Below are 27,987 nucleotides of genomic sequence, written 5' to 3' on the forward strand. Positions count from 1 at the left end.
AATAGGGCGGAAAATAATCTTCAAGAGGAAGCAGAAGGATTTAAGGGATTTATCATTTTTGATAAACACTGAAGATACCATCGTCTGATGCATGAGCTCACGTGTCAGAAGAAAGAAAACAAAAAAGGTCATGAAAGAATTGTATATATACACATTTTCTATAGATATCATGATAATATGATTAGCATGAATTCTTTTGGCCACAATAATCGTGTAGTTAAAATCTAATACTACATATTACACTAAATAACAAGTAGCTTCAGCTTAACAGTGACATAGCGAGACGGTGAATCACTGGATTTTCATCTGGACAGAGTGTACACTATGAAGCAAACAGATGGAAAGCTGTCTCGCCTGCAGTCCAGTCAGGACTCGTAAAAATCTGTAAGATGAATATGATGTGTTAAAATGCAAATACAGAGATCTCTGCGCCAAAATGTGTTGTCCTGACGATGAAATGATTCTATTGTAGAGAGCTGAACTCCAGCAGGATCAATTCCCAACTTATGTGATATAGATCGCTGCAGTCAGTGAACTTTTTAATCTATATCTCACCAAATTAATTACATAACAAGTTGTGATTGATCATTCAAGCAAACAGCATCTTTTCACTTGTGCGTAAACACTAATAAATGACCCCAAATAGCCTGCTCTATCACCTCTAATATATCTGCAATGCTGACAAGTGCCGAAAGGATTAGTCAGTTTAAAGGTTAATTAATTAATCAACATTTTTAATAGCCAATTAAACATTTACAACATTTATCAAGCAAACATTAAGAAAAAAGCAGGTTCCAGCTTTACATGTGAAAATTACCTACTTTCCTCTGTGTAGGTTTGTGTTTTAGGTTTCTGACGGTTGGTTGGTCACCTTGAGCTTTGAAATTGTTATGGCCATTTATCACTTCTGTGGACCATTTGATAGATTAAAATGACTAATAAATTAATCAAAACGTAACAGCTGGTTGGTCACCTTGAGCGTTTGGAAACTGTCATGGCTATTTATCATGTCTGTGGGCCATTTTATAGATTAAAACGACTAATCAATTAATCAAAAACAAAACAAAATATAGCTACAAGTAGTGATTCCTGGTTCAAGTCAACACGGATCATTAAAGGTTGAAAGCTGCGAAGGATTGAGGTCGTTCCCACAACTAAACTAAAGATGACTGAAAAGTTTTATGAAGATTGGACAGACGCACATTCAATTGCGACCAAATCTGTGTCGGACCACACCCCTCTTGACATCACCCTCTTTGGGTCAATTGCTAAAACATTTTGGGGACATGTTTCAACAACTTAATAAATTATATCTTCAGAGTTTGGTGATGCTTGGATGAAGTGTAATGACACTTTTTGCACCAGGACAATGCACTTGTTCAGCACTGGTGGTGCCCCCATTGAGTGATTTCAAAATATATACTCATGTATACTCCAACATTGTTAAGGAACATATACTTTTGCAATGATTTTTATCTTAATTTGTGTTTTGCCAAACACGTTTTTTTTAATGTGTAGCGCCACCTTATGGTGATTTTAAATGAAAATTCCAGGGTATGCTTCAGGTGTATGTTTCTTTCTTATGCTGCTGTCTTGGCCAGGTCTCCCTTGAAAAAGAGAATGTTGATCCCAACGGGACTTACCTGGTTAAATATAGGTTACGTAAAATAAAAAATAAGGAGGTACTGATGTGAGCATATCGTGCAAGTTTCATTATGATTGGCCCAGCGGTTGTGGAGTTAGGTCTATTTATGACCTGAGTCATGCCCCCTCTGAAGTTCATTGGTCAGAAACTTCAAAACGCAATGACATATAGACAAACTTTTGATATCTTTTGCTAAGCCTTTTTATAATCATGATCCATAGAAAATTTGGTACAAATTGGACCTATGGTTTAGAAGTAGATGTCAAAAAATTCAAATGGTTTTTCAAAAAATTCAAATGGCAGAAAAATCTTGTCAGGCGGACCTTAATGGTTCTTGAGGTCTGTACCAAGTTTTGTGTCAAGTTGACTCACAGTGTGGGATTAATAACTTCTCAAAGTTGACCTTTAATTATAGCGCCCTCATCAGGCAAGGTGGATGTAAAGTTCAGGGTGTGTAGTAGCTGCTAGAAACATGCAACACCTGATTCGTCTTTGGTCAGAAGGAATACGCTGGCAATCCAAGGACTAAGCTCAACAATGGTATTCATTTACCAAAACCAGGAAGGAACAGCAGTCTTTAGAATGTCTGGGTTACACATGGAAGCCCACCTAAGATGAGTTGGAAATATCAGGACATATGAGTGTGTGTGTGGCTTATGTATATACACCAGTCTTCTTAAACAGAGAAACAGGACTAGATTGAGCAGCAGACATGTGGCTCGCCACTTTGGAGGTTGGAACAGACTATTGCAACTGCACCGAAAAGTGTCACATAGTCAAGCTACAGCTGCTTGGAAAAGGAGTTCTTAAAGGACAACAGGTAATTTTCTACAGTGAAGTCATATTTCTTGGGCAGCATTTGCTCACAACTTCCAATTATTGGTGAAAATTTCATGTGTCCACAATGTACCATCGCATGGGAATTTGAGCAAACAAAGAGTTTCAGCTCTTCAAGACCTGAGCCCCTTTTAATAGATAATAATAATTAGTAGGAAACTCAACCCTGACAATAATATTATGACAAGTGTAAGTAATACACACTTGCAAATATTAACTCTATTGCCAGCCCTATGTGCCATGGTATAGACTGATACTATGAATAAAGGGTCGGTAGAATATGTGTAATGAAACAATCACAATAGCCACTAAAATAAAACATTAGCGAAAGACAAACCGGCACTGACAAAAAAAATACCATTACTCATTGTCTAGAAAAATGTGCAGGCCCACTTCTTAAGTTTCCTAGAAAGGCAATGTTATGTAACTGTAGATTCTACTAAATATGAGGAAAAACACTGTGATCAATGGCGCTTTTCTAAATTGTAATTTCCAAATAGTTACAACCACAGGAGTCTTTTAGTCAAGGCACAGCAGGTCAGCTGCTCATGAAAAACTATCAAAGTGGTTACATTTGAATTTTCATTGAAGTAGGAGAATTCTTGCATTCGATCATGGTGAAAGGAGCAATATTTGCATATTAATAGACTCTGGACTGACTGTATCAGACTCAAATTATTATGCAAGGCGGAATATTTTAATGTCTTCAAATCATGTCTGGATGGGAAATTTTCTACAGCCAAGCACACAATGGACAACATTTCCAATAATATGATAAAAGACTAATGAATGGTATTTATTTGAGCTAATATGGAGCCTCTTATTTAATGGAAATCATTTTGGTTCTGCTCATAAAAAATATGAAATAAAACCAATAAAACCTCAGTAGTCTAATCTGTAATTACAACCAAAATACATATTTTTGTTTTCTGTGAAACGTTCAAGGAAATGTATTAGCAAATTACAGACCCATAAAATAAAGTGTTACTAGGATAATTGGTTCAACTGAAGCAGCAGCTGCTCTCACATTTTTATACAACGTCCATTAGCTTGTCGTCCCTGAAAGAGTCAAGTGTTGCACTGTGACGACAGCTCACACACAAAAAAGAGGAAACCGAACAGGTGGCTCCACTGCTTACCTTTATTCTTCTTCCTGTTCTTTGACTGCAGAGAGGAGGACTGTTGGTATGTCTGAGAGCGGGTTGGAAGGAAGACAAGAAGAGGGAGGGTGAGATGGGGAGAGATAGAGAGCAGGCTGTCAGGATGAATCAGTGGCCTTTGTTTACTGCAAAGAATCCTGGGATATAAAAGATGACAGATCTTAGCGAAAGAGGAGGAGAGGAGGCAGGAGACACTTGAACACAAAGGGACGCTCTCTTTCCCTCATTATCTCTTTCTCACACCGACATGCCCTCATGGCAGGGTGGAAGAGTCAACCTCATGGAGGACTTTAGCAACTCTCACACCTCTAAACATAGAACAAAGGGACGGGAAGGGAGGGGTGGCACAAGAGGGCACTCAGGTGATGGAGGAAATAAGAGAAATAGAGCTCAGGGGCCTCAGGGGATTTAACAGAAAATTTTGGTAAGCAAAATGTGAAGGGCAAACATCCAAAAGAGTTTTCAAGGTCTGTAGGCACTGTAGCTATGGGCTACAGCTTGAGCCCCATTTTTAGCCTGTATTTGTTTACATTTTGGTTACTTTGCACCATTTATATGGAGGACACAAGCTGCCAACATTAAAAAAAATAAAAATAAAAAAAATTTGCTCAATAAATAAATATGCCATTAAATGTAGCAAAAATAACAATAGAAATAAATGTAGGTATGCAGTAACTGATAAAATGTCGTATTATTTTAAATTTCATTTTTAATTTGCTTCTTTATTATTTCATTTTGTACAAATTCTCCTATTTATTTACTTTCTTATTTAATTTGTTCTTTTATTTGTTATTTTTTTATTAATTTTCAATTTATTTATTCATTTTTGCATTTACTTTTTAATTATTTTAAATTCATTTTAAATTGCATTCCTTAAATCTTTAATTTATATATTCATTTTTTCCCTTTGCATTTTCACCTATTTATCTCCCTAAATTATTTGTTTATGCATTATTATTTATTTTTAAAGATTTCTTTCTTTTTACTTTATTTGTTTTTGCCAAATGTTTTACAATTACATATACTTTAAATATTATTTTGCCATTTAATGTATAAAAAATAGTCTTGAAAATAAATGGCAACAATAAATAACAATACATAAATAAATAAATTTAGGGAAATAAATAGGGGGGGTGCAAAGGGTAAATTATACATAAATATATAAATAACATTGAAAATTGATAAATACATTTAAAAATAAATAAAAATAAATAACTGAAAAAAATGAATGCAAAAATTAATCAATTTCAAAATTAATATAAATAGAAATGAATTTAAAGGAAACATTAAAAAATAAAGTATAAAATAGAGAATAAACACAAAGGTGAATAGTAAAAGGAGTAAATTAAAACAGATATTTCATTTAATCTCACAATTTAAAATATAAAATGATAAAATAAAAAAAATGTACGAATATAAAAATGTGATTCATGTCTTTCATATGTGTTCAGATTTTACTGAGTTCTGACCCCAAGGAGTTTTCATGCACCCGTCCCTTCAGCTCCTCTGCAAACCTCTGATGTATGTAAATAAACTTTGGCCAGCAGATCTGAGATGTGACCTCTCTCGACAGGTCAGATGAGGCACCAGATCAGCTCTGATGTCACGATATTACACATGTCAGAGCCTGGAGCTCGTCCATTCACAGCCCCACGCTCAGCAAGACAGATGACATGGGCCCGCCCACACCCACTGACACGCCATCTGCCATCGCAGCACCCGTGCACACCGTAAACACACACACACATGGTAATGCATTTAATTTCCAAAGAGATGCTGTCAAGATATATAAGGTCATCGCCAGCCAAACTGACTGTCTGGACCTGAGAGTGCCGAGCTCAGACGGACAGGCGAGGCGGACAGATGTCATGGAAGTGACGCGGGGTAATAACGAGTCAGCATTCACTCAGATCACACTCCACTACAACACATTTTCATCAGGGCTAAAAGCTCAAATGTTTTTCCTTAAGTCTCTCGCTGCATGAAAACAAATCAGAGAGGAAGCAGAGTGTTACCTCATTTAACTAGTTTTCACTTTGAGGAGGCAACTGAGGGGGAAGTCAGAGGAGTTTCATAACCTTGTTTGATCCACATCATGCAACTACATAATGCAATCTTCAAGCTACTAACCTGCAACCTAATGGAGAACAAGCTGTATTTTTCACCCTTCAGATGCTGATAGTACTGCTTCTTGGTGAATATCTGGCCATGTCTTTGATGTTCGGAGCTCATTGCTGCGCTGATGACATTCTTTTAAAGGAATAGTCAGACGTATTGGGAAGTATGCCTATTTGCTTGGCAAGATTTAAAAGAGAAGATTGATGGCACTCACATCTGCATAGTAAATATGTAACTGGACAAATTGATTGACTGAAAATGAATTGACAACAATAAGGGCTTGGTATCGTTTAAAAAATGATGATACCAGCACCAGTACCAGTTTCCCTAAAAGGATACTGATACAGATAGAGTTCTTCATTCAGTACCTATTATGTGAATGGAGTGGTGTGTAGAACAAACATACTTTCAAGGTGGCATTTTGGCAAGCTAAACTTCCAACTCTGTTAATGTGTCATGCTTTACTTTACATCATCACAGACTGTAGGGTGTGTAGCTGCTGCTAAGGGGGGGAGTTGAACTCCGTGCTGGGGAGGATTGATGAGAGTCCATCAGGGCAAAAAGTGACAGGACTAAATGTTAGCATCACACAGCTAACGTTACGTAACGGTTATCCATGGGTTTCACGACAGAGTTGGGCCGTTTTTGTTTCAGTGTGAGTTTGCTGAGATTGTTTAACAGCTTGGTGTTGGATGTTAGCCACTGTTACTTGGTTAGCCTGTGCTAACCAGGCAGACATTGAATGGACAGTTCGCCACAAGGAGAGCAGCTCTGGAGATGGCAGTAAAATAAGGTTTGCCAATCTGACTAAGAGTCAGCATGTTCCAGGATCAGACCCCCAGCACACGAGGGATCACATGCAGGTATTGTTTGACTGAAGACGCTCTAATATTACTTGGCACATGTTTTGGTCCACAGGGAATTTTCAACCAGGTCTGTGTTACCATAGTGCAGGGAGCGTGTGCAGATGAACGATGTTAAGACACCCACTGTGCTGCTAGCTCCCGGAGCTCCCCGCCCATCCATCAGCCAAAATCCACCAGGTGATGCAAAGCATGTCTTGACGTTTTAAGTCATCAAGTGGATTTTTGCTCACAGCATGGGTGGGGAGTTCCCGAGGGTGCTGGCATGGGGGACATCTTATCACCATTCATCTACTTACACTGCGCACACTGTGGTGACACAGACCTGGTTGAAAATCGGCAAAGTATCCCTTTAAAGGTACGGAGTACCAACACACACCCGATGAAAATAATAATTAACTGCAGCCCTAGTTAGCTTAGCTTAGCATAAAGACTGGAAACAGGAGGAAACAGCTAGCCTGGTTCTGCCCAAGGGTCACAAAATCTGCCTACCAGCACTTCTAAAGCACAAGAATAAATACGTTAAATCAGGTTTGTTTAATCTGAAGTCCTTGGCGTTGCTTCCTGGTGTAAATATAACATATATATTTTTAAAAAGACAAAGTGGGTGACTTACATGATAAATGGAGGCTGAATCTCTCGGAGGAGAATCTCTTTGATTCGTCTGGAGGACGTAGTGGGAGGGGCTTTGGCTGTGGTGGCTCCGCCTTTTGGCACGTTTGGCTGTGTCATTGCTCCGTTTGCCTGGACGAGCCGTGTGGCAGGAGTAGTCATCAGAGCTGGTCCTCTCATCCATGCCGGACAGTCCCACGTAACGCATCAGTGATGCTTCTGTAAATGCCATCAAATTTACATAAATATCATATTCTGAATTTACCTGGAGCTGGAATGCCCAAATTAGACTCAGTCTTATAATTCTGTCTGCAGTATCATGCGGTATTGATCTTCTGTTTTATATACTGTCATATGTTCTTCATCAGTGCTGCCTATTAGGAGTCTCAGTGGGTTAATTAGAGAATACATTAAAAATATATAAATAAAACACAGTGCAAAAAGGTCACATCACTCAAAGATTCATTAAAATTAGACCAGTAGTGTTTAAGATAACAAATTTCAGATTCTGACCTTTAATCATGACATAATTATGGAGCTAATCAGCGATTTAGAAAATATCAGAACACAGTGCAAATATCTGTAAAGCCTTCAGATGCAACTGGAAATGCAGCACGCTTTTCCCAGTTTGATTTTTTGCAGGTTCATGAGTGTTATTTAACACTGAATCTGGTGGCAAAATATGCAGCAAGTCTGTCCATTGTTACCACATTGGTACACATTGTCCAATGGTACGACAAAAACTTAATACACCCCAATTTGTTCGTCTCATGTATTGGCATACGTTTGGGTCATAGAGGTAACCATCAGTTTCGCTGAAAGATAATTAACCATCAACTTTTGAAAAACCCATAAAGTTGTTTGAAAAAAACTCTAAAAGTTAACCTTCTGGGTTTTGAAATATCATCGGCCAATTATCCAAATGAGACCGTCTTCCAAAACACAACTAAATAATACATTTTTACAAGCATAAATTACGACCCATATTTACGTTTATTGTTAGACAGCGACCTCTTGTGGCTGTAGTAATTATTAAAGCAGCAAACGTGGAAGTCAGGCGATGTAGTATAAACAACGACAAAATCCGGAAGGGAAGAGAGGTGGATAGGTCAAACAAACAAGAATTGAATCCAGGAGACTAGTGTTTGTGTCACATTTGAAACCAAAAGTCAGCGCTGAGTTACTTTAACAATATAACCTAGTTTGTAACATGACATAATGTCACATAAGTGATGTCTATACAGTATGGTGATGTTGTGTGACAAATATGACGTGTCTTATGAGATACATCACGCTATGTGGCAACAAAGGTACTTATTTTAAACCTTAACCTAACCAGGTAGTTTTGGTGCAACTGTGACCGTTCCACAGCATTATTCACGTGATTACAGCTGCAGATATTGATGACCATATACAAGCTATTCTGCTGTCCACCAATAAGTGCGCTAATTTGGGAAAAAATCTTGTAGCTACCGTGATGTCACACATTGGATCATGGACTCCCATTTTGAAGCCTCAAGCTTGGCATTTAGGGAGTCGCCAAGAAAACATGTAAACATGTTTATTTCTGCTGTAAAGATGGGCACTTTAACAAGGGGATCTATGGGGATTGACTCACTTCTGGAGCCAGCCTCAAGTGGGCATTTAAGGAACTGCAGTTTTTGGCACTTCTGTGTTGGCTTCATTACTTTTTAGCCACAGTGGCTGTCACTTTGTAGGAACATCTGACCTATTTGGTTGTTTGGGTTGGAGGACATGTTGCTTGCCAGAACATCATTGGCTGCTTTTTTGAATGACGAGTATTACAATGTAGTATTACCAAAGTCAGACCACTATTTCTTGAGATATGTTAGTGGACTGATGGATCCATGTTCCCACCATGTGTTACAGTGTCAGGGACAATAATGCTGCTGTGAGGAAACATGTTCATGCCTCTGTGAGTAAATCTGTTCGACTCTGAGTGTTTATTGAATTTGTTCTGGTTCACTGTCTTTAAGTCTCTCCCATCTTTTTTTTTTTCTTTTTCAACCAACTTCCTCTTCACTGCTCCCACTGGGGGAGGAAACTCAGGTCTTACTACCTCTTTCTCTCCTCACAGTTCCCACCCTGTCCTCCCCTGGTTGCTAGGCAGCGGCCAGAGGAAAGTGAGACACTGAGAAGAGCTGCTGTCAGCGTCTCCATGGCAACTGCGTGAGTGATTCAGGTGGAGGTCAGGGAGAATAGTCTTTTTTTTTTCCTGTTTCTGCCTCCTCTCATCCCTCCTTTCCTCCCTCCCTCCCTCCTCCTCCTCCTCCCATCTCTCTCTTTTATTCTTTCTCCCTTCATGGCTGCCTTTCATTTTCTCTGCCTTTGTACCGACTGTCTACCTTCCCCTTTTTTTCTCTCTCCGTCTCTTCTCATCCCCTCTTATTTCACTTCTCTGTGATGCTAATCATAGGGAGAATTAGAGGAAAGGGATGGAGGTGCATTGATCTCCCCACACACACACGCACACACACACACACACACACTGATCTCTTTGTAATACAGAGAGACGGGAACATTTAACTGAATCTAACAGGCTCCTCAGGAGGTGCACACACACACATATGCACTCCACACGCCAGCACTCACCTCGGCGGCTTTCTCTGTTAAGCTTGGCTGGATCTTCATAGTCGCCCACCCAGTTACACTCCACAGGCATGGAGATGGGCCTCAGCCTGCCTACAAGTACACAATTAAAAAACTTAATATTCTCCTTGGAGTATTTATATTGTGATATGTGATATTTTGGTTTCTTGCAAAGTTTTCTCTTTACTTTACCCACAACGTACAGAGCTCCATCACTTTCTAAACTTTTTATTAAGCGCCTCAGGCTGGCGGGTGGTTTTCAGCCTCATGATTGTTTTTTGAAGTGGTTCGATGCAACAGAGTGAGATTGAACTCTCTCTTTCTCTCATCTCATACCATATGTAGGTGTGGTGCAGTACACGGACTCCTCCTCTTCTCGCCGGTGAGACTCTTGATCCAGGAAGGAGTTTGGTGACTCAGAGCGCTTAGCAACGCTGACGCCACCGTGGTTACGAGATGCCTCATCTCCAGACAAGGCTCCTGTCTCATCTCTATGGCAACAGCAGAGGCGAATTTACCGGCAAACAATTTTACATCAAAGTCAAAGCTCCTCTTTGCTGTCACCAATTTTACTTTCTTATCAGTTCTTTTCTTTGAAAGAAGAGAAACAAAGACACTGACACTGTACCTGGGTGTGTATGGCTCAGCAGGTGGAGGTGGGATGTAAAGGTCCTGGAGGGCAGAGCTTTTAGTGGGTGTGCCTGAGGGTGTGCCCGAACCACTGCCTGGGCTTCTGGTTGGCTGCAGAGAGAAAAAAGGTCACAACAGATCTTTTCTTAAACTTTTACTTATTTGTTTTACAGGTTTCTGACATCTTTAAAGTGACAATAGACCAGATTTTTGCTTTAACTTATCATTATTAAGTAAATGTTGATAGCCCAATGTTATAGCTGTAGAATAATGACATCATTGGTGTTTATAGTGGTTCTCTACAAGCCTCGCTTTCACTATGCAATTTTGTTTGCCACTGGGTCAATCTCCAGGGAAAATGAAGGCTCGATTTACAGCACAAAAGAAGTGCATCGACCACTGTGCAACCAAAACAGGAAGAGGAGAGCACTTCTTTTTTCCCTGGTAGCTATGGGTAACTATCCCCAGTTACCAAAGAATATTAGCATGAGTTCTTTGTAGGTACTATGCCCATTGGTGGAAATGGCAGGTGATGGAAAAACCGAAGTAAGTTTGGAAAACAAAATGTGGTGTGTCCGCTAGTTTTTGCAACAGCAGTGCCAACATAACACCACTTAGAAAAGCTGGGAATGGTAAAAATTTGTGTTTCCACTTTAATGTCTTGAATCAGTTGGATAATTTAAAGGAGCCTTTATGTGACATTCACAGCATATCAATCCATATGTTTACATGCACAGTTAAGTCAAGCTACGGTTACAGCTCAACTAGGCCATTTAATTGGACTATTGTCCCTGTCCTAGTTTACAAGCACTGGAGGGGAATCGACTGACCAAAGTACGTCCAACTCCGCTACGATAGGTGGCAATATGCCTACTTTTAGCTTGTTAGTATTGGACCTTGTTCTGGTTGACCTATTACGTCACAGACCAAACAAACGACGAACAAGTTAGCTACAGTTAGCAAGTGGCAAACTTGTACCATGGTGGACATCTTCACAGCTCTGTACATTTCGTCCGTCCAAAAGTGCATGGCTCGGGATGTAGATTTTGCCATATTGTACAGGCTTCTTCTGTTACGCATTTCATACTATTCGACTTCTAGGTCACAGCCCGGGCAGAACCTGTGGAGCATGCACAAAGTGCCGAGGCCAGTTTGGTTCCGATTGACTGTATACATGCAGGAGTAATTTGACTCCCAAACGCATTATCTGGGTGTTAGTCTGACTTTGGGAAATTGGGTTTAGTACGATTTCAGTCAGATTAATATGTTTACATGTATTCTATGAGTCTGATTTTAGTCAGACTAACACAATAAATCAACTTTCTCTAATGTCATAGAAAAACTTATTGTATGATCCAGAGTCAGGGGAATTGTCTGCACACATTTTTTTTGGGTTTTTTTCCATATACTTTATTAATCCCCGATGGGAAATTTTTTCACTCTGTTGTCAATTACACACAGGTCTGAACACACACATGCACAAACAGGACCTATACATGCACTAAGTGGAGAGATGTCAGAGTGGGCTGCCCATGACAAGTGCTCCGAGCGGTTGGGGGGTTCGGTGCCTTGCTCATGGGCACCTCGGCAGCACCCAGGAGGTGAACTGGCACCTCTCCAGCCACCAGTCCACGCTTCATATTTTGGGACTTGAACAGGCGACCCTCCACTTCCCAACCCAAGTCCCTATGGAGTGAGGCACTGCCGCCCTGTTTCAACATGGAGATGGCTATGCATGTGGCTAGCAGCTATTGGCGCTAACTCTATAAGCAGTGCTAACAACAGTAACAGTGCTGACAAAGCTAAAAGTGTTAACCAGGGGGTAAGTGGAGAGTGAGTGCTACACTTCCACGATGACTCCATCCCCATATCAGCGAAAACCACTGTGCAAGCACAGTGCAAATCTCGCCGCTGGGATACACACGTGGCCTGACCATCTACCACAGCAACAAACAGAGAACACAGATAACAACACATACAGAGAGAGTATGACTTCATTCTCCACACAGGACGCCATTACCACTATATCTTTACATCCAAATAGTTGTTTGCTGCTATATTAATAATCTGAATGTCATATCCAGAACCTTAAGTGATGATTCATTCAAAGTTGGATCCTATTTTCAAGTTTTTCAAGTTTCAAGTAACTGTTGGAGCAATTATGGCTATTTCGATTTGGTGGTCATATAATATCTGGGCAGTTAAACTGACCAGTAGGGGGCAACAACATGCTCATTGTGGTCACCTGTTTGAATGAGGGGGGGGCACAACAGTTCAAGCAACTCCAATACAATTCCAAGATAAAGATGATCTGAAAAAGACCACACTGAAGTCATTTGCTTCAGGTTAATGTTTGCCACGTAAATAACAAACTAAAGCATTAATTTACCACAGTGCCGGTTGGCTACCTCAGCCTCTAAACCTCTGGAGTGTTTGCTGGCAATTATGTACAGCAATAACATTTCTAAGATTGTGGCAACATCATTAAAAAGAAGTCTGATGAGGCAAGAAACGCCAGCAGGCAGGCAGTCATACAGGTTTGAAACTATGGTTAGATAAATTAGATGACCCAAATTGTCCCTTGTCCATTACAGTTTACAGACGAACTTCCTGTTTCAGTTTTATTCAGATCTTGCTGTTCCAGACGTTTCAGGTGTGCTTACTTTCGGTTTCACCTCCTAACACAGTGGCCTTGTTTCCAACCTGACCACTTGTGCTCTTTGCCCTGTCAGACTTTGTTGTAAGGATGTCATCATGTCAATTTAGTGAGTACAACAAACAGTAACTCCGTCTCCCAGAAATTATTTGCGTACTACAAATTTGCAACAGCAAATGTGTTTAAGGCTGTGAATAAGTCAAGTGGATAAGAAAATACAGATACAGAATGTATCTGCAAAATGTTGCCTGACCCTGTGTTTCACATGTTTTCCTTACACTATGTGCTCGTAGCATGTGGTACAGAGGTGTTGAGGTGTACCAGTATCGACAATAACCATGATATTTAAAAAATGAAATATTGATATCATATTAACGAGCCACTTAAGATAATACCTTTTCATTCTTGCTTTGTCTTCCTGTCCATTTACCTACACTTGTATTGTGAGTGTACCGGCACACAATAATGTTAAAGATCAATTTGCTAGATACCACGATATTACTATTACTGCTAACTGTCTTGGCCAAGATAATCATGTAGTGAAAATCTGATATGGTGCCAGCCCTAATGTAGAATGTAATCGACATGTTTATGGTGATGTTAATGCAGAGATGGGACGTGTCTACTTTGGCAGGATCCTGCATGATTATCCACCTCCCAACAAAAATCTGGTTGGTATTAGAAAATTACTAAAAGAAAACATATTTCACATTTTCTTTAAAATGTATTAAAGTCAAATTAGCAGTATCTGCATGTAATTTCTAGGAGACAGCATAGATAAAAAATGTAATAAACCAAAAATGATCTCTTAAAGGAGCTGTATGCAACAATCAGAACATATTTTTAGTCTGAGCTCGGATTGTCTGCACATGGCTCTCAGCAAGGAGTTGGCTGAGCTAGCAGCTAACAATGCTAATGACATGAACAGTGCTAACAGAGCCAACAGTGTTAACCAGGGGAGAACCAAAAGATTGGTGCGACACTTTCACACTAATGATGTTGCCGTTATCAGTGGTAACCGCCGTATGATGGCAGTGCAAAGCAGCACTGATTGGCGAACCATTGAGACACACTCACAGGACTCACATGCGTTAACATGCACGTGTAGCCAGACCATCAACCATTACAACAGAGAGGCTTGGTTTACAACAAATTCTCTGCTCAGCACTTCATAACTCCACTATATCTTTACATAGCGAATAGCTGTTTGCTGCTATATTAAATATCTGTATGTCACATACTGAACCTTTAAGAGACATGACAGAGACAACCCAAACAGTGATGGAGGGCAGATAAAAACTGTTTTCCTCTGAGTTTCCTCATGATTGTGGAGATAATCAGTGTTAATTAGGGAGATAAATTTCATAATTGCGGGTGCACTGGGATCGTGGGTGGAGGGTGCCATCAATTTTCCCTTCCCATTCATCCCAGTGTGTTTCAGCTGGCAAACAAAACCCTGCTGAGCCACAGTATCGTGACCTAATTACACGCTTTGGCTGCAGCTGTACAGGGAGTAGGAATGCTGTGGGGAGTTATGTGGGCCAGCGCAGTGCCTTAATAAAGTCTATAAAAGGTAGAGCTGGTCCCACCTGCAGAGCCAGGGGTTTCCAGCGCATGTTCTTCAGCAGAGCAGGGGCGGAGCTGAGCGTGCTCTGCGGACGCTTCTTCAGGGTCAGGGACACGACACCTTTATCAGCCCTCAGCGAGCCAACCAGGTTACGTAACTGCCAGCCCACCTGTGGACGGGAGAGGGTCGCAGAGTCTAGTTATCATCATCATCATCTGGGTAAATGAACAATGAAATCACAGCAGCATATTTATATTCAGCCTGTAGTTTGAATTCTGTCCACGTCGTGATTGGACCTCGCTTGTTGAGCCTTCTGTGCAAGTGGGTGTGGAGGTGGTAAGTCTATCTATAGAGCTTTCATGTGATGTAACCTGCCCTCAATTTGAAAACAAATGCATCTTATCATACATTTATCTTCTTTTTTAGCCACTGTTTTCACAGTACTATGCCAACACTGTTTGTTTATAGGACATTTGTGAACAAAAACTGTACACAAAAAATAAAAATGGCTGCCATGAATGGTCACCAGAACTTTATTTTTTTCCTTTTTGTCCAGAGCTATTTCTTTTTTACCTTTTAGTCATTCATTCTTTATGTAGAGAGATACTTTCTAATTATGGCAAATCTGGGATTAACCTGAGATCTGATCATAATGCAAGAGGAGGTGTGGAGAGGGCTGAAGCATCTGATTACACTAATTGCAATGCAAGCTGCATGCATCTGCATCTTGTTAACGTAAGGATACAATCTGCAGTATAGATGTAAACAGACAGGGTGCCGGACCACAAAAAACACATAATTACAACCAGTTTTAACTCCCAATTTGATTGACATCTCTTATAGTGCAAGGACTAGATAACAACCAGAATAAACAAAATTTCAAGGGGTTTACGCTGATACATAATACATCAGAGCAGAAGATAAAAACCTCATCTCACTGTTAAAATCTGCTGTTCAAATTAATCTTTTTGGATGATATCAAACCTGTAATAACAGATTTTTTTTTGTAGCAGAAACAAGCTGTCACACCACACTGTCATTTTTATCACTTTCTGATGTTGATGTGCCAAACTTGTTAGCCACCTGATGAATGTAAGTCCAACATTCACCCTCTTTTAGCTCTGTTTTTGGTCTCCACCACCTCCTGGAGGAAATATCTGATTCTTAAGCTGTTTAATGCTCCTCTGTGTCCACCAGCTAGTCTCTAACTGTGTGAGTCTGCTTTTTGGTACAGAGCAGGTGGCGTACTGTGGGTTTTTAGAGCTTTATTTTGCTGAAAACGGCTTGAGAATGTCGCTACAGCATGAGAGCGTTGAGGCTGAACCAAAACAGTAAAGTTGCGGGGAAGAACACCAAAACGATGAGCTAAAAGAAGCTAAAACATGCAGAGACTGTGAGTTACCTTTGGATTCATCATAAGAAGTGACCCTTTTCACATTATTTGACCCATTGTTATGATAAAAATACGGATCACAGCAGCTTTAATATTTGTTTACATCTGCAATGTCTGTGAATACAGGCATCAGATGCTAGGTTTTGCTAACAGTTTGTTTATGCTTAAGGTCACTCTCCTTACATCATGTCTTGTCTAAAGCTTGGTATACATTGTGCGATTTTGGGCTGTCCCTGATGAAAGATGACTAACGTGGCGATATCTTTGGTCGTGGCTCTAAAACGGTGGTCTTATGTCACACAGTACGAGAGGTTCAAGGATGGCCGTTGTCACCGTCTTGTGGTAAAAGACAGCCTGGAATAAAATTTTGACAGTGTCAGAAGTTTGGGATGACCATCTCACTGTGTGGCTGCTGTTACAACTTGGTCTAACCAACCAATGGAAATGCAGCATGAAATTACACACTGGCGCTAAACCCAAACAAACAGAAGGATATCAGCTCGCTCGGAGGCAAGATGGGCTAAAAGTAATGTGTGGGATTCCAGCAAAAAGGAACACCTTGTGGAGTTGTGGCAGCAGAAGCCTTGCCTGTATGATGTGTCCTCCAGCTATTACCCTAATCACATACAAAAGGATGAAGCGTGGAAGGAAATAGCAGAAGAGTTGCAGCTGCTGGGTGAGTAACCACAGTATATATTGTGCACCAAACTTTAGGTTATTTAATAATGTGACCCTCTATGTTGGGAAAAGTAATAACTTGTGGGAAAAGTAATAACTTGTGCAGCATCCTTAAGCCAGGAATACACTGGGCAATTTTTGCATTCAGTATGTGAGGCTTTAGGTTGTAGCCTGCGATTCAGTAGGCACTGTCATCGTACAGTCTGCATTCATCAAACTTGATGTTGTACCCAAGTTTATTAGATCCATGTTGCACAGTGTAGTTTGCACTAAACTTAAAGGATTGTCTCATCGTCTGTGGAAGGCTTTACTTCCTACCTTTGTCTGTTTCCTGCATGTTTTAATACACTCCTTCTTTGATTCAGTCTCGTTACTCCCTCCTTGCTCCAGAGTTTTCTCTGCACACCTGTCTCGTATTAGCCTTGTTTCCTCCACCCTAGTGTTCCCTACCACACCCTAGATGTCTTCATTGTCATGCAGTCCCTGTATTTCCCTCCCTTTGCCCGTGCCCGTCTACTCTAGTTGTGTCTTGTTCTTGTGATTGGGCCTGTGTGTGTATATACACCTGTGTCTTTCCCTTTGTCCTTTGTCAGTTTATCTGTGTTTGTGTTATCATTCTTTGCTCCGTTTTCTTTGCCCATGTTGGTCTCTAGTGTTCCGTGTTGGATTGCTTCCCCGAGTTTATCCCTGTATTCATTGTGACATTCTGGTTTGTTCTCAGTTTAGTTTGTGTGTTTCTTTCTTTTGTTCTTTGAGTCACATCTGCCTGCATCTTCAGTTTTTGTTGCTCGCCTGATTTGGATGTATTTCACCAGCTGCATTAAAGCTCGCTTTTTGTTTAGTCCACCTGCCTGCCTACTGTTCTGCATTTGTGTTCTCAATTGAACTGAAAACTTAACATCATTAGAACTGTGTTACTATGATTAAACATTTGAGAGACATACACACAGACAATGTATTTTTTTCATCCATAGTCCAAATTCTTCTGGTGTCACCAACCTTTTTGAGCCAGACAGCTAACGGAGGGGTAAAGAGTAACATGGAGGGCTGCTTGTTTGATATAATCTTCCTGAATAATACAGATTTGCTTGTATTAGTATCAGCTGATTTGACCACAGACATGCAAGTGAGGGCTGGCTTGACCACAGTTATTTTTAGAACGTGCCCTGCAGGCGATTCATTGGCTCCCTGTGGGCAACCAGGAGCTTGCGGGCACAGTGTTGGCTGCCCTCTAATATACAGGGTTAAAAAGGACAGAATGGTCCTTTATCATGCATTTAACCCTATCCAGTCAATAGCAGTAAACAACAGTAAGTGAATAAACACAAAAGATATATTTACAACATATAGGAGCACACAAACACTCACACATACACAATAAGAAACCCACCACAGTCTGGTGATTGACTTGTATGACTTCATCTCCTGCATGGATCTTCTTACAGCGGTCAGCTGGAGACTACAGAGACAGAAGAGAAACAGGCGACTATGAATTGATCTGACTTTATTGATCGCTGCATGCCAGTGCTGGCTGACAAACTGTACTTCAACACGCTGTAATGTAACAGAGGAAAAGCCTTGCAGAGTCATCTTCATCGAATCAGATATGCAGTAATGGCTCTAAATGTTGTCAGTTTTCTAAAGTAAGAATTGATTTTTTATGCACATCAGCCCCTGGGTGTGAAGGGGAATCTATTTCATTGGTGTTTGTGGGAATTAATTTGTTTATGTCACAGATGAAATTCACTGCTTGGCTGGCGTTCAGCATGTGAAGGTGTGAAAACAGGATTGTAAGCCTCTTACCCCTTCAGTAGTTCCTGTGATCACATGGAGGCCGTCATAAGTTGACTTGATGTACATTCCCTGATGGACAGAGGGAGGAAAGAGGCTTTGTTTGGCTCAGTAGGTAAAGCACCAGACTTTTCTGAATCCCTTCGAATCCCTTATCAAATCTTATTAGCTTTACCTTTCAACAAAAGCAAGTAACTGAAGGCTAAAAAGCTACAAGTCAAACAGTCTTATCACAGTTTGTTGGCTGAGAGGAAAAAAAACAACAGTTTTTAGTGGCAGCGTATTTAAAGTAGTTACAATCTGAAAATGAGAGCAGCAGCAGAATATATGAAATTTTAATTAAATGTATCTAACATATTAATTTAACAGCTGTAGCCTTCTGTGCTCATTGATCAGATTCAAATGTAATGAGTCAAAATTTAACTAGGAGATTTTTAAATGGACAGTTCACCCCAAATCAAAATTACATATTATTACTCTTACCTGTAGTGCTATTTATAAACCTAGATTGTTTTGGTGTTTGTTTCTGGGTGTTGGAGATATCACCCGTACAGATGTCTGCCTACTCTCCAATATAATGGCACCAGATGGCACTCAGCTTGTGGTGGAAAACTCAACAGCAATGTCTCTTTCAAGAAATCATGACTCGGTTACTCAACATAATCCACAGACTTTGTTGTGAGCAGTTTCATGTAGGAACTATTTTCTTTCTACTGAACTACACTTACGCCAACTGTATCACTGCGCAAAAGGAAGCATGCATCTACTGCTAGCTCACCTAGCACCACTAAGCTATCTTAAGTTACAGTTCAGCAAAGGATGATATGGCATTAATTTTTACATCTCGTACTATCACAAACACAAGCGCATCCACGCACACTTCCGTCTGTGCAGTGATAAGGTTGGTGGGTGTAGTATAGTAGAAAGAAAATAGTTCCTTCATGAAACTGTTGTTTCAAAACAAGGTCTTTGGATTATCTTGAGCAGTGGCTCCAAACTAGTCCAGCAATGGGGTCCAGATTGCTCCTTAGTCATTATTTCAAGGTCCACAAAATGTAATATATATGGCATCATACTTACATTTGGTCATGTTGTCTAGCTAGTTGGCTGTCTCTGTTAAGCAGCTGTCTGTTCTGTCTGTTCTACAACAGGAAACGGCACTTCAGAATTAAAGCTTGTGCTGAAAATTCAACTTCAAAAATAAAGGTTTTTGTTACCATTATTATTTTTACAAACTTGACATGTTTGCGAGTCATTTGCATTCCATTTAGAAAGGACCCGCAACCCACTTTTGGACCGTGACCCACCAGTTGGGAACCACTGATCTTAAGTAACCGGGTCATGATTTCTGGAAAGAGACATTGCTGTTGAGTTTTCCACCATGAGCTGATTGTCATCTAGTTCCATTACACTGCACAGAGTGGCCGATATTTCCAACACTTTGGAGCTCAAATCAAAACATCTACAATGATGGTAAGAGGAAAATATGTTTTTTTGATTTTAGAGTGAACTGTCCTTTCAAATTGACACAAGGTCACAAATAATTATTGGCTAAATGCATGCAGGAGCAGCACATTAGCCAGAGAACAGCCAAACTTTACTGAATTAGCTTTAGTGAGCTGCAGCTGACGTCTGTCATTTGAAGTAGCGACAGTTGGCTAAAAATGAAAAGCTGCCACCTACTTGTTTTCCATTACTCTTTTTAATAAAAAGAGTGAGGAGACATAAAAGATTTGATAAGAGATTTGTTCGCAGCGGAGCTTAACAGATCTAGATATTTTGCCAACCTGGAAAAGCATCCAAATTGGAAGCAGCTAATCTCTATCTGACACTGTTATAAGTCTCTCAATGTGTTGGAAATTTTAACTTGTAAAAGCAGGTTATGCAATTACAGTACACCAAATTCCATCCAAAACCAAAAAACATGTTTTTTAATCATAATGATTTGACTATTTATCAAAAAATCCAGAACTTTGGTTGTTTTTGTTGGTTCTATGTTTACAAAAGGAAATGTCCACCCTTTTTTGTTCATATGTATTCAATCTGCCATAACTGCATTATGTCTGCATGTAAACCAAAGAGATTTTTAATTGTATTCCAGAGCCATCCATTCCAGAGGGTCATCTCATAATCAGGTTTATCTTAAAATCTGGCTAATACTGTACTCTATACCCTGCCATTGGACATGTCATTTTTTTAACATTTATACAAAAAAAGCTGAAGAAACTAAATATGGGTTGTGGTATTGAACTTTCACAGAAAATTACTTCCAAAGTTATAGGTCCCTTATCGTACAATAAACAAGGGATGTAAGAATAGATCGATCCGTATCAATACATCGATTCAATGATCAACAATCCAACATTAGCGATGCAAAGGGAAAACTTCGATACATAATGCCATCTTTAAGATATGCCTTAATTCTGAAATTCTCATAGCAGGTCTGTGTCACCATTTTCATCCAACAGAACTTTCTCACAGCAGACATTTTGACATGTCATAGTAGGAAAAGCACAGGTGATCCAATAACATTAATTATAGCTGCATTCCATTTAGCAAGGCCCTGATATTGTGCATGCTGGTTTTATGTACTGATATCATCTCATATCGATCGGCCTCTGAATTGAATAAAATCGAACTAGTATCATGGCAGACTTTATGATATCAGCTAATACTGTATCGTCCAAGTAATCTAGTGATCATTACACACATCAAATGAATAAAAGACAGACAAATACTACTTGAATTACCCACAGACACTCATACTGAAAGTGATGCTAAAGCCGAGCACACACACACACACACACACACACACACACACACACACACACACACACACAGAGTCATTACCAGGCCCTCAGAGGGTTTGATGTTGGTGAGGTGAACCAGCTCGAGGTGGGCTGACTGAGAAACCAGCGGATCCGATGACACACACACTATGTGCTCACACACCTCCGACAGAGTCTTGCACTACCAGAGAAGAAAAGAGGGTCAGCAGTGGTGCTTAATTCAGAAAACACAGATGAAAACACAAAAAAAACAACGTGTATCTTCCTAAACCTGCAGCTTTTGTGTCGTTATTAAAGGTTTTCTCTTTTGCTTTACTGAGAAAGTAACATACCTTCCCTTCTAATCTCAATACAATTAGAGGCTGCCACTATTAACACAGCTATGGTTTATGACTGGCACTTCCTGTAGCACTTCAAAGGGTCAGCTGGCCTAAATTACAAAAAGAGAACATATTTTTTCACTTGCCTCAAGTAGTATTTAGCTGTGCAGATAGTTTGGGTTTTCTGATATCTGTCTAAATTGAGGTGAATATAAATTGGTGGTGCCCACAGCATTAAAAGATTAAACAAACAGAAAGCAGACTCCACACAACATGGTGCCGCCAGTTTTAGGGACCATTTCCCTGCTATAAAGCAGTTAGAATAAAAATAGCTGACAATGTACTTTCTGGGTAATCCACAACAGTGGCTCTCAAACTTTTTCAAGAAACATTTACAAAAGACAGAAAGCTTCCTGTAGTATTAGCAGTGAACTCAACACTGTACGTGACATTTCGCTGAATATATTTTACCTAGCGTGAATCTGGACAGCCTTTCTAGTGTCAGAGCACTTGTGTTGTTCCTAGAGGAACTGGAGTCATACACAACAGACATTTCACAGCAGACATTTCGACTTGTCATAGCAGGGAAAGCACAGGTGGAACTAATAACATCGACGATGGCTCCGTTCCAGTGATTACTGCAATGCAATGCAGTAATTAGTGAGTGTATTAGTAACACCAGTGTTTGACAAGTCAAAATGACTGCTGTGAAAATGGTCAATTAAACTTAACCTGCCCCCCAGTTTGGGAACCACTGATCCACAATAACAGGGACATTTCTTTTTTCTGAAAGAAGATGCTGTTTTTAAATGTTTCAAATGTTGTTTACTTTGGTTGTATAGGTGTGGAAGCTAAAATCTTAGAGAGGAAAATCTCAAATATGTCCTGAACAAAGTAAATCAAATCTGGCTGCCTAGAAAATATCACTACAAGTGCACTGAACCAACCCTTCAGAGGAATTAACATTTTGGGAAATGCGCTTCTTTGCTATCCTGCTAAGAGTTTGATGAGAAGATTGAGTCCACTCTCATGTATGTTCCCTATGCCTCAGTTAGAACCTTTAAATCATGATTAAGAGCAAACAACTTGGAAAATTCATTCACCTCAGTCCCGACGTTGTAATTCTAAAAGTGTACGACAGCGATGACGTGTCCCACTAAGGCCCTCTTTATACCTGGCATCAATGTGTCCTAGGTGATCACAAGTGGACAGCTGGTGTGAATGAGTCTTGAGATGACATTGCTGAGAACACATGTGGAGGGGGTCTGGGCCACAAATGGCCAGCAGTATGAACGATAATGTGTCCTGGGTCACACTGAAGGACTGCCTACTCAGTTGACGTCCCCTGCACAGGTGGAAGTACACACTCATGCACACGACAATGGCATTGTTTGAAAGCGCGAAACAAGTAAAAGAAGCTGCTTAGGTTTGCCTAGACCATGCCAAGGAATAGACCCTGTCTGTATTATTTTGATTTTGCCTGCACAAACTCTTTGCAAACTTCTTCTTCTGCAAACAACTTTATTGGAGGGTGCTCCTCTCTCCTTCTTATGCAAACTTATTTTTCGGCAAACTCCTCCGTCTTAGGCAAGCTCCTTTTTCTTCGGCAAACTTCTTCTTCTTAGTCAAACTCCTCCTTCTTAGGCAAACTCCTTTTTCTTCAGCAAACACCTTCTTCTGGAAGCTTCTTCTTCTTCTTAGTCAAACTCCTCCTTCTTAGGCAAACTCCTTTTTCTTCGGCAAACTCCTTCTTCTGCAAGCTTCTAATTCTTCTCAGTCAAACTCCTCCTTCTTAGGCAAACTCCTTTTTCATCGGCAAACTCCTTCTTCTTCTGCAAGCTTCTTCTTCTTAGTCAAACTCCTCCTCCTTCAGCATCTCCTTCTTCGGCCAACCCCTTCTTCAAACTTCTTCTTCTTCTTCTTCAGCAAACGTCTTCTTCTGCAAACTTCTTCTTCTGCAAACTTAGTTCTTCAGCAAACTCCTTCTTCCTCTGCAAGCTTCTTCTCCTTCTTCTTCTTTGTCAAACTCCTCCTTCAGCAAACTCCTTCTTCTTCGGCCAACTACTTCTTCTTCTTCTCCTTCTTCTTCAGCAAACGTCTCCTTCTGCAAACTTCTTCGGCAAACTTCCTTCGTCAACAAACTCCTTCTTCCTTCTCCTTATTCTTCAGCAAATTCCTTCTTCTTTGGCAAACTTCTTTAAAAAAACTCCTTTTTCTTCTGCAGCAAACCTCTTCTTCTTCTTCTTCTTCTTCTTCTTCTTCCTCAGCAAACTCCTTCTTCAGCAAGCTTCCTCCTCATCTTTCCTCCTTGTTCTTCTTCTCCTCTTCTTCCTCTTTTTCTGGCAGACTAGGCATGGAAAGTGCGTTGCTGCCTCCTGCCCATTACAACAACACTTTGGTCTTTGAATGGAGCATGAACGGAGACTGGGTTTGTTGAATTTGGCAGCGTTGTTTGGGCTGAGAAAGCCATGTGTATGTTGGGTAAAGGAGATTGTTCGGTTGGTGCGGGGAGCAGTGAGACCTGGCATTAGTGGAGTGTCTCTGAGACGCCAGAGATCACTGTCTAGCCTCTTGGAGGTGTCGTATGACCAACTAAATGAAACACAGGTGAAAGGAGGTTCCCACCTGATGACCCCAAAGATGACCCCAAGACAGTTATCACTGCTCACTGGTCTGTATAGTTACGCCTTGCCATAATAGCTTACCATTGGGCTTAGGAGGTTATTCACTGAGTGCTGATCCTTTCTCTAGAGCGCAAACTTCTTGTGTTTATTTGAATTGCAAACGGAAATTATAATGTGTTTATTTGCATATAGAGCGGGGTAGTGAGATCTTGTCACAAGTGGTCACTCAAGAAGCACATGGAGATGAATTCTAATACCACTTGTAAACAGATCGAATTAGAGCTGTCCACTTGTTGTGATCGGATCAGCTAATTTAAGGGGGTTATACACTGTCTGCTTATATTAAATACATTACACTGGAAAAGTAGCTAATTTAAGCTATTTAAATCATGTGACAACAAGGCTAGCAGTATGTCCATTTTCCTTTTCTTCCCATTCTGCCTATATTGGGTCAATGCAGCAAAGTATGGAGCCCAAGCTAGGAGGCAGTAAGCCTAGCTTAGCATAAGATCGGAAGCAGGGGGAAACTGCTAGCATAGCTCTTTTAAATATCAAAGCTATGCTTACCAGCACCTCTAAAGCTTACAAATTAACACGTTGACCAGTGCATGGACAAAAAAAGTAAAAGCAATAAACTTTCATCACATACGACAACGTTCTTGATGAATAAAAATGTATTCCTCTGTGAAGTTACCTTGCTGATCACCTAACAAGCTCAGGTTGGCAACAAGACTCCAGAAGTTACTTTTTCCTGCTTTATGTCCTCATGCTAATCTAAGTTAATCACATCTTGTTTGTTGCTTCATATTTTACACAATAATACTGATTTTCCTCATCTAACTTTCTGCAAGAAAGCAATATCACATATTTCCTCAAAATGTCAAACTATTATTATAAAACACTACAAGATGTAGTGACTTTAAGATTAACTCAAATACTAGATCCAGCTGGAGCCTGAGTTTCTGGGTTTGTGGAGTATTGTGTGAGTGAGAGAATGTGATATCTTAAAATTAATAGAAAAAAAAAACAGGACACTTCGCATCAACACGGAGCAAATAAGTGACAGCTGGCTGAGGGAGAAGGACTCACCACATGAAGGATTTTGTTCTCTGTCTCAAACACCGTACAGTCCTGGGGGAAAAGCAGAATTTAATGTAGCGCGAGCAGAACATCCTGTCTTGCAAATGCTCAAAAAAACACACACCATCTAACTGCTTTGTATAGTGTCTGGGCCTCACATTACTGAACCCTGCACCTGAACACTATATACCCTTGCAGATTAAGAAAAAATACACGCCCACGCAAACAGACACATTTATCTTTTATTTACACACACATCACTCATACAAAAGACAGACTGACTGTTAGGACGTAAATAGCAAAGAATCAAGTCTCGCTCAAGGATGCAGCGAGTCTGAGGCTGCTGCATCACACCCACACACACACCGTTCTTAGGGGGATATGACAACCATGGCAGAATAAGAGCTATCAGCCTTCAAAACACACACACACACAAACAATTACACTCACCTGCTGTACAATGGTGGTGAGCTCCAGGCAGAGCTGAATGACATTATTTCGGGTTACTGAGTAGTCTGCCACTGCAGCAAAGGGAGACCTGGGAGAAACAGATAACACAGCAGTATGTCTTATAATGTTTCTGCTGCATTAGATAATGTACAGAGGAGACGGACAGGAGCATTGTTAGAGGCACAGATACTGTGTGTGCACACGCACACAGGCACACACGTTAAGAGGGAACAGTTTTACGACTCATTCATAAGGGAAAAAAGTGTAAAGTACACGTTATAAATCAAACGAGTTGCATTTGTAGTTTAACAAACTACAACACAGAGTAAAGTGACAGAAAGAAAATAATGTTCTTGTCATTTAAATTCAAAATTTGTTTGTTTTTGCTGTAACCTTTAAAACAATATAAGAATTTATCATAACAGGGCATGAAATGGTATAAATTAACCAGCAAGTCCTCCACACTATATAACTACACTGGCATTCCCACCCTCTGAATACAACCCACAGAAGCATCTCTTAAACAGGGTTGCAGCAGTATATTGTGAAACCGTATACCGGTTTATTAAAATTGACAGTCACAGGGGCACCCAATAGCTCACCTGGTAGAACAGGTGCCCCATGTACAAAGGTTGTGTCCCTGCTGCAGCAGCCGAGGGCTGAATTGCAACCCACTGCCCTTTGCTGTCATTACCCCTCTTTTTGCCCGTTTCCTGCTATATCTGTCCTATCAAATGAAGACAAAAAGCATAAAAAAAAAAAAATCTCAAAATAATCTTACTGGCACGAGCCCATCTCCTTTTCTCTGTGACTGTGTTTCAGACTCTTTACACATACTGTACTTCCATTAAAAAAATGGTTTCAAGTTAGTAGGTAGGTAGGTAGGTAAGTTTATAAAAAATTGGTTTGGCTTTATAAAAGTGTGTTTGTTACTAATATAAAGTAACAAGACATATCTCAGGTGATGTACCGCACGTGACATGCTACATAACGTTGTTAAAATAACTCAGTGTTTTCCTGCAGGACACAAATTCCAGTCTCCTGGATGAAAGTCCTGCGTTTGATTGACCCATTTACCTCCCCTCACTAAGCAAAATTTATAGCTCTTTATTCTGCATCACCTGACTTCCTCCTCTCCTCTCGTCATAATTAGTGCAGCCACTAGAGGTCGCAGCCTTAGAATAAACATAAATATTGGTTGTAATTGCTGCTTGTACAAACGACATTATCTACTTAAGCAATATCACATGAGAGGGAGTGACGATTGTCTTCAGCACTCGGCCTGTGGCCTCGTGCCTATGACCGAATCACAGCCGTTAAATAAGTTAAATAAGCAAGGCTGATTAAGAAATGTTGAAAAATGAGGACAAAATAGATAATTTAAGCATTTTATTTGTCTGAGTTCCCTCAGGACTCCACTGTCACCGTTGCTATGTAACGCAGACATGGTGCGCCAGGCACTTACTCTTTATACACATTTATCTGCACGTTTCCATTAAATGTGCAGTCGGTGAAATAAGTCTGTGGTGACTGCATGGTGGACTGTCGCTTCACAGGCACAGCCGACTCTGCCTTCTGATCTGACAGTATGTTGCTTTTCTCCAAGTTATTGAGCTCCGCTGATGAAACACTGACAAACCTGGATGTGTGCTCAGATGGATTCAGCTTCTCCTCTCCCTCATCTTCCTCTGATGACCATTCATAGTTCAATTCAAAACTTATTTTAGGAAATAAATCCATATTTTTGGCTGTTTGACAGTGGATGAATGAATTAGCCTACAACTCAACTGCTGACCTAACTGACACTAACCGTCAGTTTTGATTTGATTGTTGATTGCAATCAGCTGTGAGGCAGAGTGATACATACACAGTGAAATAACCGTGATGTTGTACTCCAATATCGTCACGGTTTTACTGTCTCTCGACCAATCAGATTGCAGGGCCGGAACTTACTGTTGTATAAATATATTTATATGTTAATATAATATAATTATTTTACTCTGATATAGGGTCGCAACTTATGAGTACTTTCATTACAGGTAATTTTTTAAATTACTGTAATCAATCACTTATCAGGTCTGTTAGATGTCAGAAAATGGTGAAAAATACTCTAAGTGGCATCTTTATATTGCTCCTTGTCATGGTAGCAGGCTGTCGTTTGTCA

At 40.2% G+C, this 27,987-nt stretch overlaps 1 protein-coding gene across 2 annotated transcripts in view; it reads right to left on the bottom strand.

Moving 5' to 3' along the window:
• The window catches only part of cnksr2a (connector enhancer of kinase suppressor of Ras 2a), a 94,957-nt gene that overhangs the window by 24,355 nt on the left and 42,615 nt on the right, over positions 1-27,987 (bottom strand). For both annotated transcript variants that reach the window (XM_033638205.2, XM_078162824.1), the window contains exons 4-14: positions 25,824-25,911; positions 25,383-25,424; positions 21,411-21,530; positions 18,573-18,632; positions 18,160-18,228; positions 14,721-14,867; positions 10,474-10,586; positions 10,182-10,336; positions 9,849-9,938; positions 7,240-7,454; positions 3,622-3,673 (exon numbers count right to left, since the gene is read on the bottom strand). In XM_033638205.2, the coding sequence (XP_033494096.2) occupies positions 3,622-3,673; positions 7,240-7,454; positions 9,849-9,938; positions 10,182-10,336; positions 10,474-10,586; positions 14,721-14,867; positions 18,160-18,228; positions 18,573-18,632; positions 21,411-21,530; positions 25,383-25,424; positions 25,824-25,911 (1,151 nt within the window). The remainder of the gene's footprint in view (positions 1-3,621; positions 3,674-7,239; positions 7,455-9,848; positions 9,939-10,181; positions 10,337-10,473; positions 10,587-14,720; positions 14,868-18,159; positions 18,229-18,572; positions 18,633-21,410; positions 21,531-25,382; positions 25,425-25,823; positions 25,912-27,987) is intronic.

Source organism: Epinephelus lanceolatus, chromosome 20 (assembly GCF_041903045.1).
Source record: "Epinephelus lanceolatus isolate andai-2023 chromosome 20, ASM4190304v1, whole genome shotgun sequence".
Taxonomy (NCBI): Eukaryota; Metazoa; Chordata; class Actinopteri; order Perciformes; family Serranidae; genus Epinephelus; species Epinephelus lanceolatus.